General features: G+C 47.5%; 2 protein-coding genes across 3 annotated transcripts; one reads left to right on the top strand and one right to left on the bottom strand.

Annotated features, from left to right (window-relative positions):
• Nucleotides 1-5,617: 5,617 nt before the first annotated feature.
• On the top strand, nt 5,618-8,560 carry LOC120688447. 2 transcript variants are annotated; one of them, XM_039970776.1, is made up of 3 exons: nt 5,618-5,844; nt 6,335-6,472; nt 8,285-8,560. In XM_039970776.1, the coding sequence occupies exons 1-3, from the start codon at nt 5,754-5,756 to the stop codon at nt 8,296-8,298; spliced, it is 243 nt and encodes an 80-aa protein (XP_039826710.1). In that variant the 5' UTR covers nt 5,618-5,753; the 3' UTR covers nt 8,299-8,560. The 2 variants fall into 2 exon arrangements, with proteins under 2 accessions (XP_039826710.1, XP_039826716.1); XM_039970782.1 differs by lacking the exon at nt 8,285-8,560 and adding an exon at nt 6,949-7,468.
• Nucleotides 8,561-8,749: 189 nt separating this feature from the next.
• Nucleotides 8,750-13,307, bottom strand: LOC120688438 (LRR receptor-like serine/threonine-protein kinase GSO1). Its single transcript, XM_039970763.1, has 2 exons — nt 9,429-13,307; nt 8,750-9,324 (listed from the first exon to the last, which is right to left on the bottom strand). Exons 1-2 carry the CDS (start codon nt 12,847-12,849, stop codon nt 8,972-8,974), a joined length of 3,774 nt encoding a protein of 1,257 aa, XP_039826697.1. The 5' UTR covers nt 12,850-13,307; the 3' UTR covers nt 8,750-8,971.
• Between the last annotated feature and the right edge of the window lie 4,036 nt (nt 13,308-17,343).

The raw sequence follows: 17,343 nt of genomic DNA, 5'->3' as shown, positions 1-17,343 counted from the left end.
TCAGGTACTCATCCATCACTGTCTCTAAGGTGACGGGCATCGCATTACATCGTCATTCATTAGAACAGAAAAATAACAGGCAAAAACCCGTCACCTATATACGTAAAAGGTGACGGGCACTAGTATGAGCCGTCACCTATGGTATTCTTAGTCCGTCGGGCATCATTCTTTTGCGTGCTAAAATAAATATTTGCAGCGTGAATAAAAATCAAAAAATAATTTTCTCAACCTCAAGCGTTACTAGGAGCTTACTAGGATTCGAACCCACAACTTCAACCTCACGGGTACCCTCCACTACCACTAGGCTACACCATCACATGTGAACAATAATGAGATATTTTTCTTTTATCATCACTTTCTAATATCTTATATAATCTGTTTCACAGCTGTAACGATCTCAAATGGAAAAAATTTCAACTACAAAGTTGTAGATCTGGTGGCGAGCTACAACTTTCGTATATACTTTTTTTCCATCTGAGGTCATTTGAAAATTTTGAAAATTTGAAATTCAAAATTTAAACCATATATTTGGGTGCCAAAAAAACCTCAATTGAAAAATTTTTGAACTACAAAGTTGTAGATCTGGTTGAGGCCTACAACTTTTGTATAGACCAATTTTTGATTTGAGACAATTTGAATTTTTCAAAAATCGCATGTTCAAATATTAAGAAAAGTCGCAAAGGTGACGTGCCTTGATGTTTCACGTCACCTATGTCATCACAAAGGTGACGTGCTTTGATGTTGCTCGTCATCTTTTACTTATCAAAGTCCGTCACTTATACTAACCTTATAGGTGACATGCTTTAATGTTGCCCGTCACCTATATCAAACTTATAGGTGACGGGCCATAATAAAGATGACGTGCTTTGATGTTGCACGTCACCTATGTTATAACAAATGTGACGGGCAACGTTTTAGAGAGGCCACCAAAAGATAAAAGGTGATATGCATTATCTTTGCTCATCACTCAAATAACAAATATGACGTACAACAACAACATGTCACCTTTGTGCACGTCACTATATGTTATTTTTTACATAGTGGTCGTCGGTGCCATACATACGTGCAACTGGGTCGTTATTGCTGCAGGTGCTGCTGCCGTTTTGTGACAGTATAGGGTATGGGTGTCCTTGTTCCTTAACTGTCCTGTACGTTGACGAGGTTTTGCAGTGTGATTCAGATGTGAACGTGTATACTATATGGCAAGCAGTTTCTGTTTTTTCTCTGAAAGTTCAGAAATAATAGCTTTTCCCACGGGTTTACGTTTCAGTTTGGGTTCTGAGACATAGAGCCACGCAAAATTCAGAATTATTCCAGATATATTTAGTGCCTGATGAGACTGCCTGTTTCCGCAGCTGGTACTAATATAGCGTGCAAAAAAGTCAATTAGATTTTTTTTCCCAAACCAAGCTTTAATTATTCCTGGTTCCTCCATGAATCCTGGTCATAAAGTCCGTGAAGGGATATATGGACTGATTCGTGTGAAATTCCTGTAATTTTCTGCATACGACAGCAAGTCGTCTGGAGACGCATCGACGAGTATGGTGAAAAGGAAAGGAGACGGTAGAATTTCCTATAACTTGGACCGTGTGGACGCGTCTGCAAATGCTCGTATATATTATATATAGGGTGATCGACTCAGTAGTAAAATCCGTGTCTCTAAAGTTTACTTCTTCCAGCGTTTCTCGTATATGGCTTGTAAGAAACGAAAAAGGTGTGTGAGTGGATGGCAGCAACGGAGCAGCAGGTGTCGAATGCAACATTACATTGATCTGGTCAGACAACAATCTTGTCTAGCTTATGAATTTCTGTCACACTGACTAATTGGGTCATACTTTGATGGCTACATAACACATTGTTAATTTAGGTACCAGGCTACCAGCTGCTGTCAATGTAACTAAGCAAATGATCACAAGAACTAACTAGTAACAATAATCTTCATTTTCTTGTCATCAAGAACTAGAAATATTAGTGGTAGTTATGCTGCATGAATTAGATTAGTATTAGCGGTAGTTATGCAGATCATTACTCCTATGTGGCATAGCCATCAGCATGCATGCAACTTTTATCCAAGTCTTTTTCGATAAGTGTTTTATTCAAGTCTGTACCTTAATGTAACATTTACCTGGATTTGAGGGGCAACATATAAGACTTGTGAATAGATCAAGAAAGGCCCCTCACATAACTTATTATACTCCCTCCATTCCAAATTATATGTCATTTTAGAAAAAGCTAAATGACATATAATTTGGCACTTAGGGAGTACTTCCACTAGTTCTCTGAAAAAAAAATAAGATGAAATAATACTCCCTTTGCATCCAAATATACCTATGTTTAGGTTTGTTCAAACATTTCTAACTTTGACCAACAACATTTCTAAATAATTTATTTAAATAGAAAATGTTACATATTATGATAGTTTGTTTCATAATGAATATGCCAATCTTTATGATCTGTTTTTTGCTATTCATAGTCAAAGTTAAAAATGATTGACTTAAGACAATCTAAATATAGATATATTTTGGTTTGGAGGGTGTAAGTACGAGGATTTTGCATCTATTTACCAATTTTGATGAAGTAGAAACAAACTCCACCATCTTGGAGCACTCTTTTTTTTTTCTTGATGAAAAATTTACAAGTGGTGCTAGTCCTCACAAAGAGGCAGAATAGTATGGGATTACATATTAGATCTTGTTTGAAGTGTAATAATTCGGGAAAAACTAATTAAATATGGATGTTTTTCATAAAATTAATTGAAATTCGGATCCCCCCCCCAAATCTCACTCCACCTTCTTCATCTTAAGTGGCCTACAACCCTAACATTTTTCGTCTCTGCAAGCTTTGATCATGTTTTGCATATGTGCAGCAAACATTGGCTCCATTATTAGGTTAGAGAGGCCCACGATCCTTCTTCAGCAAAGGAGGTGGCAAGGGCTAGGTGATGAAGGATGGTCGGTGGAATAGGTTGAAGATTTGGTGGTCATAGATCTGGCCAGTTGAAGATTTTTATTATTAGCTTGAGGAGATTTGGTGGTCATAGATCTGGCGGTGAGAGCCGTCAAAGATGTGCAGGACAATAGGAGAGTGGGTTGAGAGTGGTGGTGAGGTCAGGTGGGCGAGCGTTGTAATCAGAGCAATTGAGGAACGTAGGGAAAACAACCGAGCGATAGATTGGAGGAAGAATAAAGAATGGAAAGTGTTGACGACGAAGGCCACCATTCATTCCTGTGGCGGTCAGTTCAAATATATTACAAATATACTCAATAATATTAGGATTACGAGTATTAATATTTTATCTTAAAACATTTCTGGAGAAATCAAAATGCTTTAGTGTTTGACTCAACACCAAGAATTGGAAAAAAAGAACATCTAGACGGCAACACTAACATGGTCCAATACCTGCCATGCCAAGTAGCAGATGTTCTCCCTTTAGTCCTCACTCTCTCTATCCTCCTTTTCCAAGTACTTTTCTCAGCGTGTAGTCCCTCTGTTCTAAATTTTAATTCATTTGATTTTTTTGAACATAAGTTTAATCACTCATCTTGTTTATTTTTATTGCAAATATAGTAAAATTTAAGTTATTCTTGAAGAATTTGATTAATAAAGCAAGCGATAACAAAAAAGCGATAACAAAAAGTGATATTTTGCACAAATTTTAAATAAAACGAGTGATCAAACTTGGAATTAAAAAAGTCAAACGAATTACGGTTTGGTTGCTCGGGATCCTGCAACAGTGTGTGCACACAGCACACGAAACCTCTTGCGCCCCCGCAGCCCTATATCTTGCTGTCCCAGCCTTGCTAATAAATAAAGTCAAAAACAAAAATCTTGTGCTTTAAGCTGCCACTGCCAGCGCAAGGAGCGAAAAGGGTTACCCCTTTCTTCTCCCCATCAGCGTCACTAAAAACGTCTCATCTTGTTGCAAGCACGCAGCGCCGGGCCCCTATGCGATCTGCAGCTTTGTCTCGTGCGGGTAAAATAAAAGGTGGCCGCTCCGCCCGTGTCATGACGCATCACACTCACAAGCATAACTGAAGGGTGGTGCCGCATGCGTGAGAGCTGTCGTGGAGGCCGCGGCCGCGTACGCTGCAAGCCAGTCTTTATCCACCAAGTGATTTTGATCCGGTGGTCAAGAAAAGTGAGCGTGTTGGGCCTTACCACAAAATATCCATTTGGAAACACAACATGAGATTTTTTTTTCTATCACACACAGTATAACTCAGACACTCACAAGATGAAGCTATTGGGAGTTCAGTGAATAAGATTATAAAAATTACCTTTTCAAATTGACCTGTATACGCAATAACAAATTGATAACAATGTGTGTGATGGGGAGGTGACAAAGTCACCACTAATAATTCACAAAGTATACTAACTACGTGGTAAGCAGTAAAAAAAAGGCACGGCTGATTATTGTGACAGCTGTGTCAAGAACTCAAGATGTGCATCGAGCCGCTGTCACGATTTCTTGATTCCATTTTACCGGCACCGAAATGGATCGGAAGCGGCGGGGTGTATCATCGAATGTCCCACGCTAAGCCACATACGTTACGATCACAAAAAGTCATATTTGTTGGTTGAGTAACAATGTAGTTAACACATGCCACCTCGCACCTGTTCCCATTTTCTATTAACTTGGACGTCGATATCTCGTTTGTACCTGCAGGCTGCTGTTTGGACTCTGGTGCTCTATTTATATCCAATCCAAGCAGTGGCGTAGCTAGCTAGGTGGACAGGTGGGCCATGGACCACCTTAAAATTAGTAGCTCAAGGTATAAGTATAGTAATTATCCATCAAACAATCCAACATGTATGCAAAATTCAGACTTATTTATTGATTTTAAGATGTTTGAAGTGGTAAAATATTTTATTAATACAATATTAGTTGTTTAAGCAATTCTAAACTTGTATTATGTATATACTCTGGACCACCCTAACCCAAAATCCTAGCTACGCCCCTGAATCCAAGTGTCCAAACAATCAAAAAGCCGCATCTGGACATCAATAACACAGATACTTCTCAAACAACACTGTTTCCGTGACAATATATGTTCAAAACTTAATAAAAATATTTTAATTCTCTATGTTCCTAGATAAACCTGTGCAAATTTACAGGTTTACCAGGATGCAGTTGAATTTTTTAGGGGAAAAAAGCATATGAATCGGAACATGTTAATTCTACCATCATGTTTTTTTAATTTTAGATTAATTTTCTTACTATAGTAGTTCCTTAAATTTATAAGATATCTTAGTTGTCGAAAAATAAATAAATTTTCTACTCTGACCTTATTTGTCCTGCTGACAAAAGCAGCTCCCAGGGCTGAATTACACCACACTACCATACCACATGAGTATTTTTCGTGTGTTTCCCGAGGTTTGTGTTATAATAGTACAAATTTTTATTTTGGGGGAGGTATAATACAGCTATTTTTTTGGGACAAGTAATAATCTAGCTAGTTGAGAAATGGTAAGGAAGTCGCAAAACAAAGGAAGCTGTGAATCAGTGAATGCCACAAAATAATTTCAAATCGGGGTAACATGTACTTAGGCCCATGGGCTTCTTTCTTTCCGCGCGCACCCTCGGCCCACACTGCAGGAACTGAGGTAAGAAGGTCAGGCAAGGCCCCTCTCCGCTCACGCATTCGCCACAGCACTCTCTCTCCCTCCCGACCCTCGCAGTCGCCGTCCACTCCTCTCCCCGAGCCCCCCCCGCAGCCGCGCCGTCCGCCCCGACAGGGCAGGAGAGCGGCAGGATGCCGGCGACGCCGACGATCATCGGCGCCCTCCTGGGGCTGGGCACCCAGATGTACTCCAACGCCCTCCGCAAGCTCCCCTACATGCGCCGTATAGCCCCTCCCCCTTCCCTCCCCGCTCTCCCCATCGCCCGTTCGATTCTCCGTTTCGTGATCTGTCTCCGCATTGCGTCCCGCGCTCCGTGCGCCGTCCGGGCGCTTGATTCCGCCTGATCTGCGGCGGCTCCACCTGCCCCGTGGTATTTCGGTTGGTTTGGGCGCCTTCCTGGGTCCTCCGAGTCCTAGATGCGATTTAGGTCTGCGGGCTGTAGATTTGACCTAGCTGTTGGCTTTCTCCTGAAGTAGGCGAAATATTATGATATTATTTAGAAAGCACGCACGCAATTTTGGGTCTTTAGTTCAGTTTATGAAGCTATGAGATACCATATCACTTGATTTAGCGGGTCATACTGTCAACTTGATAGTCCGTCTGATTTCCAATTCCCCCTTACCATTGATGATTGTTTTATGCTGCTTTGCATCAGCATCCGTTTAGGTATGATGATTCATTCTCATGAGGTTGTCTTTCATAATTTTTCTAGATCCCTGGGAGCATGTGTTGGGGATGGGTATTGGTGCAGTGTTTGTGAACCAGCTAGTAAAGTTTGATGAGAAGCTCAAGGAGGACCTTGACAAGATGCTTGAACGCGCCAGGGAAGCCAATGAACGGCGCTACATTGGTACTGTGCTTACTTGCTCTGATATTTCATGATTGCAATTTTTGTGTTCTTTGTTTTGCCACACTGTTGCCAGGTTTTCTCACTTACAATAAAAAAAAAAACTTAACACTGCTGCTCCTTGTTATGCAATGCTATTAGAAGAGTTGGTAGTGCTTCCTGATCTGGATACTGATGTTAGAGTGTTTGAGGAATTACTAGTATATTCCTACAGTCGATTTTTGAACCCTTTCAAGCACTATCAGACACACTATTTTATAAGTTGGCTTTCCTAGTGGCAGACAAACTAATGCATCATCCAGGAGCTACGTTGGCAAACTTCCCTTCAGCTTTGTTTGAAACAGAGGAAAAGCATATGAATTTCAAGCATTTTATTTTTTTTTTAGAAAAACTTTCATTGATGGTAGCAGGGATGAATGATGGACTTAAAACATTTCCCCCCAAAAAATATTGATTCATCTTCATCCTGGAACATGTAGAGCTATGCTGATTTGACCCAAACTGCTACACTGTCGCCTGTTGTGTCTGAAAGTGGATGCCTGAAGAATTTTCATGACGACATATAGGGAGTAAGAGCATGACTGAATTTGCTTCCATTTTTATTGTGTGATGTGGATAGCAAATGTAGTACAAACAAGTTATATATTGGCAATTTACTCTTATTTGTCTTTACTGTGTTTTGCACAGTATCCATTCGCACAAGATGTTTCAAACCAATGGACTCAACAAATCTGTATTTTTCTTTGGCAAATTGTTTGAAATACATTTACTGTAGATGTAGCCTTGATCCTCGAGTAGCATGCTGAGTGGCCACACCATTTTGGGATCCCAAAAATTCATATTCGCTATGGGGATGGAGAGAGGAGTTCATTGCTACCTTTGGCCTTATCTATTATTAATACAGTACTTGGATTAGGCATCATTCCTTAACTTGCAAATGCATTCGGTCGAAATGTAATTCTGTATTCTTGTTTTAACTCTAATACTCTATAGAGATTTTGCACGGCCTCATTAGTGTTTTGTTGATTTTTTTTTCTTATTTTGTTTTCCCTTATAAACCTCCAAAAAATCATTGCGTGTATGTGTTACTGTCACTATGACAAGAGTGTTATCAACCTTATTTGTGATGGATTTTAGCTCACTGCTTTCGTTCTTTTTCTTCGTTTTCATTCTGATTCTATCGATGTGGAGCCCTTAATAAACCAGAATAGATTGAGATATTTATCTCATTTTGTCATAATGTTCTTTAATGTCTGTAAACTGTTGCACTACATGATCTAACTTTGCCACACTAAGATAGTTGTACATAAGTCGATTTTTATGAAAAAAAGTCTGGTGGCACCATTACATATCTGACAGTCAAACTGATGATGTGATAGGAGCTGAAAACTATGAATGTTAAATGGAGTCTGCATTACTTGGAAAATCAACAAAATATCTCATAAAGCTTAGGTCCAAATCAAAATAATGGAATCCATAAATTGCTGCTAAGGGAAACCCGATGAAGCTAGAATAAAATTTCGGAGTATGACTCCAGATTGGATGGTTTTATTACCAAAAAATGTGAAGAGGAGTAGCTGCAACAATGGGGGAGCATGACTAACCTATATCTGGATGATGCTAATTTCTTGCTGTAAAATCTATGTTTTGCCATTTTGGTGACTGAAATACATGTGCAGTTGACCATTTAACAGGCGCTTATTTGTGTACACAAAGCTTTGGGAACAACAAACTTGACCACTTTTATTTTTTGCAGTCTTCATTCTGTTTGGTAGCCATGTGGCATAACAACTTTTCGTTCCACCTTTTGTGCAGATGACGACGAATAGGTGTTCAAATTTGTTTGCCAGTAACCTGTATTTTTGCAACTTTGTTGTCAGTACACATGGTCAGGACTGCAGACCCCCGTCGTCTTAGTTGTTGTCTCAGCTTCCACATTTCAGCTGTGGCCTTGTAATAAGTGTTGTTTCACAATGGATTCGATGGTTTGCTTCTGTAAGAAATGTCAATCATGGCCTCAGAATCTGATGGCTTACCTTCTCTGATGCAAAATTATTCAGTTATAGTGATTGTGCTTTTGCATGTCCGCCATTCTTCCTGTCTGGTGGCATTTGTTTCCTTATCTTTGTTAAACATAATGATTCTCTAGATTTTTATTTGCCAATCTTTCCTATTTAAAGGTTATAGAACCATATCAGTCCTATGAGCACTCTAGTGCCGTCTCTCATTTCGCAATCACATTACTGTTACAGCTACTTGCAGAATGAGTAACATGAAAGGGATCTCAACCATTTTCAAATAATTTTTCAAGCGATTTCCATACTCAGTAAAATTTATGATTAAACAAAGGGCATTCTTGATCTGATTCAATGGCGAACCCTTGAAACCACAACCTTTGTTGCTAATTTCATGAAAAATAAGCTAATTTAGGCATTTTAGCTGAATCACGATACAGAGAAAAGGCAGCTCTAGAACTAGTTTTCCCTCCCAGTCTTGGAAATCCTAACGCTTCTCGCCGGCGCGATAGTAATCGAGCGAAACGTGGAGCAGCAGATCGGAGACCTGCCGCGCCGTCGGTCTCTCCCCCGGCGCCGTCCTCGTGCACCGGAGCGCCACCTCCAGCACCTCCGCCATGGACGACTCCTCGCGCGGCGCCAGCGGCTTCAGAGCCGGGTCGAACACCTGCTCCCGCGCCGGCAACGGCGCCTCCATCCTGGACTGCACCCACCTCACCATGTCCACGTCGCCGCCGAAGGTCTTGTCCGTCGGCAGGAGGCCGGTGACCAGCTCCATGAGCACGATGCCCATGCTGTAGACGTCGCTTCTCTCCGTCGCCTTCAGGGAGTACGCGCACTCTGCAGAGGAAACGTGAACGCGTTCCACAGTGTCAGGAACTGCATCTGCTAATCTGCAATCGCGTCTGAACTTTGCCACATTTTGTTTCAGGGGCTGAGATTACCTGGAGCGATGTAGCCGTATGATCCGGCGAAGCAGGAAGCTGACTCGGAGCAGTCCTTGCCGAAGGCGGCCTGCCGGTTCTCGGCGACGGCCTTGGCGAGGCCGAAGTCGCCGAGGTGCGCCTCCATGTCGCCGTCGAGGAGCACGTTGCTGGACTTGATGTCCCGGTGCACGATGCGCGGCACGCAGTCGTGGTGGAGGTACTCGACGCCCTGCGCCAGCCCGGCCGCGACCTTGAGCCGCGCGTCCCAGCCCAGCACCCGCTTCTTGCGGCCGTCGCCGGCGCCGTGCAACCAGTCGTAGAGGCTGCCGTTCTCCATGTACTCGTAGACGAGCATGCTGCCGCCGCCGCCGGCGTCGTGGGACGTGATGAACCCGAGCAGCTTGACCAGGTGCCGGTGCCGGACGCGGCCCAGGATCTTGATCTCCCGCGCGAAGCTCTTGTCGTGCAGCAGCATGTCGCTGTCCATGTGCGCGATCCTCTTCACGGCCACCGTCTCGCCGGTGGACAGCTCCGCCCTGTACACAGTCCCCGACCCGCCGGACCCGATCGCGAACTGGTCGCTCAGGTTCGCCGTGGCCTCCATGATCGCCTCCCACCGGAACTCGCGCCGCGCCGAGCCCTTGACGATGAGCTGCCGGTTCGTGTTACCCGAGCTCGACGAGAACGCCGTGCAGTTCACCTCCCGTGACCGCCGTCCATGGCGCCGCACCACCATCAGGGCAAGCAGGATGATCAGGAGCACAATCGCCAGCGTGACCGCAGCAGACACCAGCGCGATGGTCACCGAGCTAAACGTCGACCGGACACCTCCGCTGCTGCAACCTCTCAACGGGCTGCCGCAGAGCCCGGCATTGTCGGCGAACGCGCCCTGCGGCCACCGGCCGAACTCTGCTCCCAGCCTCCCTTCCAGCTTGTTGCTGGACAAGTCCAGCAGCACCAGGCTGCTCATTCCGGCGAGCTGCGACGGCACTGCTCCGACCAAAGCATTGTGAGAGAGGTTCAAATCTTCCAGCTTGGAGAGTGAGCCGAGCGATGCAGGAATGTGGCCACTGAAATTGTTGCTGCTCAAATCCAACAAGCTCTGCAACTCTTGCAATTTGCCAATGTCCGGAGGGATCGGACCGGACAGGTAATTCTGCGACAAATTCAGCTCATAGAGATTGCTCAATTTTGCGATCGCCGTCGGGATCAAACCTGAGAGCTGGTTGTGTGCGAGATTCAGCACGTTGAGGGACACCAAACTGCCGAGTTCAGGCGGCACTGTTCCATTGATCTGGTTGCTGTCGAGGGAGAGCTTCAGGAGCTTGGAGCAATTGCTGAGCTGCACCGGGATTGCTCCGGTGAACTCGTTGTTGGAGAGCGTCAGCTCGCCGAGCTGCGGCAGCGAGCCCAGCCAGTCCGGGACCGGCCCGGACAGCTGGTTGTGGCTGAGGACGATGAGGCTGAGCTGCTTGCACTGCGCGAGCATCGCCGGGATGCCGCCGGTGAGCGCGTTGCTCGACACGTCCAGCAGCGTCAGCGCGGCGATGCCGCCCAGCGACGGCGGGATGGGCCCGGAGAGCATATTGCTCCCCAGGCGCACGCGCTGGAGCGACGACGACCGGCCGAGCTGCGCGGGGATCCCGCCATGGAAGGAGTTGTTTGTGGCGTCGAAGGACAGCAGCCTCGCCGTGCCGCAGAGCGGAAGGAGGCTGCCGGTGAGCCGGTTGTGCGCGATGTTGACCCTCGTGATGTTCCGGCACTCGAACATGCCGTCCGGGATGGTGCCGGAGAGCGAGTTGTTGTAGAGCATGAACTGCTGCAGCGAACGGAGCTTCCCGAACGTCTCGGGGATCGGCCCGGACAGAGCATTGTCGGCCAAATCAAGAACTTGGAGCTGCTGGCACTCGCCGAGCTCCGGCGGGATCATGCCGGACAGCTCGTTCTGCCTGAAGTCGATGAACATCAGCTGCGACAGGTTCCCCATGGACGCCGGTATGCTCCCGTTGAACCGGTTCCCGAAGATGTCGATCATCTGCAAGCTCGCGCAGTCCCCGATGGACTCCGGTATCTCGCCGGTGAACTGGTTCTCGTACAGGTACAGTACCTCGAGGTTCCCGAGGCGGCCGATGGCGTCCGGAAGCCGGCCGGTGAGCTGGTTGTGATACAATGCCAGAGTCCGGAGCTCGGTGAGGTTGAAGAGCTCCGGCGGCAGCTCGCCGGAGAGGCTGTTGTTGTTGAGCATCAGGTCCGTCAGGTTGCCGAGCTCACCGAGCGCGGCGGGGATGGCGCCGGAGAGGCTGTTGTTCGCCAGGTCGAGCTGCGTCAGCGCCTGGCACCGCGAGAGTCCCTCCGGTATCTGGCCGGTGAAGTTGTTCGTCGAGAGCATGAGGTGCTCGAGGCTACTGGACTCTGCTTCATCGCCGTCGCCGCACAGGTCGCCGGGGACGCTGCCGGTGAACTGGTTGTCGGAGAGCACCAAGAAAGTGAGCTCCGGCAGCCGGCCGAGCTCGGCGGGGAGCGAGCCGGACAGCATGTTGCCGGACAGGTCGATCGTGCGCACCCGCGAGAGCTTGGCGAGCGCGCGCGGGACGCGGCCGGAGAGGCGGTTGTTCATGAGGTTGAGGTACTGGAGCTCGCCGAGCGCGCCGAGCTCCGGCGGTATGGCGCCCACCAGCGAGTTGTTGCCCAGGTTCAGCTTCTGGAGCCCCGCGAGCCCCCCGAGCTCCGGCGGTATCGCGCCAGTGAGCTTGTTGCCGGCGAGCGCGAGCGCCTGCAGGCTCGCCAGGCCGGCGAGGCCCCGCGGTATGGGCCCCGACAGCGCGTTCTGCTGCAGGTTCAGCGCCGTGAGTGCGGCGAGCCTCGCGAGGCTCGCCGGGATCGGGCCCGTGAGGTTGCAGGACGCGAGGCCGAGCACGGTGAGGTTGCCGAGCTCCCCGAGCGCGTCCGGGATGGCGCCCGACAGGCCCGGGTTGTCGCCGGCGCGGAGCACCTGGAGCGCCGCGAGCTTGCCCAGCGACGCCGGTATCTCGCCCGTGAGCTGGTTGGAGTAGAGCAGCAGCACCTGGAGGCGCGCCAGCCCGCCGAGCGCCGCCGGGATGGGGCCCGCGAGCGCGTTCGCGGACAGGTCGATCGCCTCGAGCGCGTCGAGCCGCGCCAGCGCGCGGGGCACCGGCCCGGCCAGCCCGGCGCCGGAGAGGTTGAGGCCGACCACCCGGAGCCCCGCGTCGTCGCACGCCACGCCGGCCCAGGCGCAGAACCCCGCCGCGGCGCCGGCACCGCTGGCGTTCCAGCCCGCCAGGACCCCCTCGGGTTCGCCGGCGAACGTGCGCTTCACCTCCAGCAGCACGTCGCCGTCATCCGCCTCCGCCGCGCAGGAGAGCATCGCCAGCGCCACGAGAAACCATGCCGACACCAGGAACCGCCGCCCCGCCGCCATTGCCGCTTCCACGGCGCCGCACCGAACCTCACTGGCAGCGACAGCTTCCGCTAGGTGTCGACTTGTAGGGAGGCGGCGCACGAACGCGGCGGGCAGGCGTGCGGGTGCATGGGCGCATGGGTTCCCGGGCGAGTCAGCGTCGGGAAGCGATGAGGCAGGGCGAGTTAAAGGAGGTGGCGGTGTCTGCGTCGTGTCTCGGAGAGCAGAGGCGCCCAGAGCCCAGAGACGCCCTCCGTCTCAGTGCAATAGCATGGGGAGGCAGGGGGGCATTGAATGGCGCCGACCGCGTCGGCCTCTGGAAGGAGTTGGTGTGCTTGGGGAATGGCGGAGCTGCTCGGCCGAGCTCGATAAACAGAGGAGGAGAGAGAGGGAGGATTCGGCTGGCAGTTGGGGGAGTGAGTAGAGTAGAGCAGGGCAGAGTAGATTGGGGCCGGGGGAGGGAGATGGGGTCGGAGGAGAGAGAGAAATGGAGTTCGTAGAAAGAGAGTGGTTGGCCTCCCTTTTATGGGTGATGGATTCAGAATCCTTCCTGCCTTCCTCCCGCCATGGTTGGGACTTGTGGTAACGATTTGATCTGCTGCATGGGGCCATTGCGACGGAGCATTTGTTATGTTCATCGCGTTAGTAGTTGCTACGGATCGCATACAAGTCGTTTATATGTTTTCATAGAAAATTGTACAAACAAATATTTATCCATTTTAAAGCTTACGGATTGTTTTAGTAAGCAAAAAAACTAGGTAACCAAGCAAGATGAATGTGATGGATGATTGTGATGGGATGAAACTTTTATCACATCTCATGAAACTCTTCCTTCTTTCTACTCATAAATATCCTGCCACATAAGCAAAATTAAATGCCCACAAAACTCCACCCAGAACGGCCTAAGTTAACATCATATCGATTTTGTTATATCTTCACTAAATATAAGTATAGTTAATGCATCTATGGTATTGTAGGCTTCAATGCATCTATTGTATCTCTAGTCAAAGTTATAGAAGTTTAACTTACATTTTAAAATAGAGGTTGTAGGTCAAAGTTATAAAATGAACTATTTTGTCTATTTCTGGATTGAAAAAAATATAGAAAATATTCACACTCAGTGCTCATCTATTTCTAGAGTTAGATTTTCACTCCATCCAATCTTTGTTGAGAGAATTATTTCCTTGATCCTAAAAAAAGTTATGCTTAGTTTCGTGGCCTTTTTCCTCTTGAACTTGGCTATTTGACAAAAACGAGTTTTGTTTAGTTTCTTGGCCCTTCCGTCAGTTGCAGTTAGGTCTACAGTCTAATTATATTCAAACAAATCATTTATATTTTTAACTAGGAAAACTATAGCATGAAGGATTTTTTTCATGAATTTTTGGTATTTTTGCCACTAGTAAAATAATTTCTTGCCATTTATAAATCTATTTTCAGTTTTTAAATTATAGAAAATCACAGGTACATGTTAAAATAACCAAAAATTCACTGGAGTCATATCTAAGCATGTTGGATCCAAAAAACACTAACATGTCATTTGAGCTGCTGAAAAAGTAGATAATGTTATTAATAAATCACTAACTCGTTTTGAGGCCAAATAGCCAAGTTCAAGAGAAAAGGAGCCAAGAAACTAAGAACAACTTTTTTGGGGGCCAAGGAAATAATTCTCTCATCTTTGTTGTAATTTTTGTCAAGGTGGGTTTCCCTCAACCCTAGTGAGACTCGGACAGTCAATTATGGTTAAGTTTAAAGATTAGGATTTCAAGATTGGGATATAAAGATCAGATTTTCTTTGGGTGAAAAGAAATGATGGGTAGGTTGTTCTAGAGGTGGTTGGCAAATGAGAGTACTAATGGGGTGGCCTCCGTGGCAACAACAAAGTGAAGTACCATTGGTAGGCGGTGGCTGGATGAGGGCGTCTACTCGAATGAGGTTAATGTGCAATAAAATGGCATCGTGAAACACAGGAGGAGGAAGGTGCGACAATGGTGTTGGTTGAGGTCTCCCGTTTGGATCCAAGTGTTAATGGGTGATACTGGTAAACTTTAGCACTATCTCGTTCAAACGAAAGTGCTAATGGGGCAGGTTAAAATTTAGTAAGGCCCAAAAACTTTTATATATGCATATATAGTGTTAATATGTGCTTAAGTTTATCACTCAACTTTAGTTTCTCCAGAGATGTCTAGAAGTAGAGAGAGAAATAACGAGGTGTATCGCAGTTATGGTAAGCTGGATATTGATAATGGCATAAAAAAAATCAAGTGCCATCGTGGTGAGGGGCGCTAACACATCCAAGTTGCAAGCGAAACATTCCAGAGGTGCAAGTATTTTTTTTTCTAATTTATTGTAGTATGAAATAGTACCAGGAAAGAAGAAACAAGTTGATGGATGCACGGATAAGCAAGAACAGCTCCATGAATTTGGTAAGGGAGGGCGTGCGTGTGTGATTGTCCATACGTCCGCGAACACACAAGAGGAGGGTACGCAAGTAGGCCTACGCATGCAAACGGATGTTGTGCTTGAGAGTTATAATGCACGGGCAAGCGTATCTTTGTCCATTTGACATGTGACATGCTCGAGCGAATTGTACATGCACGGTGGCTTGGCCTTTGATTTACATCCAACTATAGGGGGAAAGGATTCAGGTGCAAGGTGGAAAGGAAAACGCCGTGATACAGAAGAAGAACCTGGTATATAAAAAAGACAAGGAAAATAACTACTACTTTTTCTGATAGAAAATGTGAGTTCATCTAGATTTGACCCAAATCAAACAGTTTTAACTTTAATAACTGCATAAAAATCTAAAATGATATATGGCGTGGCAACATAAGATTACCATTTTTCAAAATCATTATTGAAAATACTTTATAATATATATAACTCTTTTGATATAATTTTAATCAGTAAATTTACATATCATAGGAATGTAGGATGTATGTCATGTGTATCAGAGGGCCATGAAGCATTGTGGGTTGTGACGACACACTGCATGTTGCTGTAGCAGTATCCTTGCTCTCACATCACGTACTCCTAGCTAGTCCTAGGGCCTAGGACGTCAACGTTGCCGTAGGATACTAGTAGGTCCGTGCTACCCCCCGTAGCCTCAACGAGCAAGAAGTATATAGTGACGTGACAAGTTGCAAACAAGCTAGCTATCTAGCGCACTACTCCAAAGGTCGTCACGAGACAAATAATATCTCCTGTTTTCTTCTCCTCTCAACAACAAATGGCACCCGAATGGTTACTCACACAGTCACGCCAAAATTCTCGCTCGTATGCTTGGCCGTGTGCAGCTGAGGTGAAACTTGGCCGGATCTCATCTGCTCGCCGGTGAGACTCCCGTCCGATCTCGCCGCCTTTTTGGGTGGGAGCAGACACGAGATTTTGTGTTGGCTCCCGACGCCGGAAGGTTCAAAAAGGTCTGGGGGTAGCCTTTTGCGTTGGCGTGGCCGTGACCCGCGACGACGTGACGAACTGTGACGAGCTTGGCATCTCGCACAGCGGCAGCCACCATGGCTGGTTTCCCCTGTGCCCGTGCCGCAACGGGGGCATGCAGAATAGGAACGGGAACAGGAACCGGTTCCCATGGCCCCAGCCGGCAGCAGGAGGAATCTTCCGCCTGCTCTTTCCTCGAGCAAGGTGGGGTTCGAGTCCAAGCGGCGCATGCAGCGTGCTCGTGGAAATGTCTTTCTCGGGATCATCCGGGATCCGGCCGGCAGCCGACGATCTTTCTCAAAGCCGGGCGGCGAGGATGCACTTCTGGCTTCTGCAGTGAGGCCCGGCGCCGCCGCCGACTCACGGCGCGGACGGAGGCGCCTCCCCGCTCCTCGGCTCCGCCCCGCGCGGCGGCCGCTGCTGCTGGCAGCTTCAGAGTTCAGAGTTTTCAGACCCGGCCGGTACGCCGTGGGACCCGCGCGGCAGGTTCCGTGGTGGGCCCTCCCGTCGCGATCCCGGAGGAGTAGTAGAGAGGGCCCCCGGCGACAGCGGGCCGGAAAGGTGACGCGACGGGCTCGGCTCGCGGTCGCGGGCGTGCGAGGGGGGCCGCCGGGCCGGTCACGGCGTGGCCCGGCACCGAGCTGTCAGGTTGCCGACCCGTCGCTGACGCCGTGGTCCCCGCGCCCGTCACTCACTCCCGCTGCTTCTTTTCCACGGCACGCATGGGAGTGGGATACAGGGATCTCGTCTCGCCGCCGTCGGTTACGCCCGACGCATTTCCTAGCCTCCGGTTATTCAACCAACTAGAACATAATGCGCGCTTTGCGCGCCCGATCACGAGTTGCATACAGTATCCAATATCCCATGCAAATATTTTAATAATATTAATATTGTTGATTGAATGGGATCTGCAGTTCATAGGTGCTGTGAAAACCATAAATTATATTTAACAATCAGTTTTAGTAGCTACCAAACATTTTAACAGGTAACTTAGAATACTGATCCAAATAAAAGTGGAGTACTAAGATATTAAAAGGAGGAGATAACACACTTTGTAGTCCTCCGGTATCCAAAAGAGTT

Source organism: Panicum virgatum, chromosome 2K (assembly GCF_016808335.1).
Source record: "Panicum virgatum strain AP13 chromosome 2K, P.virgatum_v5, whole genome shotgun sequence".
In the NCBI taxonomy this organism is placed as follows: Eukaryota; Viridiplantae; Streptophyta; class Magnoliopsida; order Poales; family Poaceae; genus Panicum; species Panicum virgatum.
Note: the sequence above shows the minus strand (reverse complement) of the source record. Positions and strands in the feature narration are given on the sequence as shown.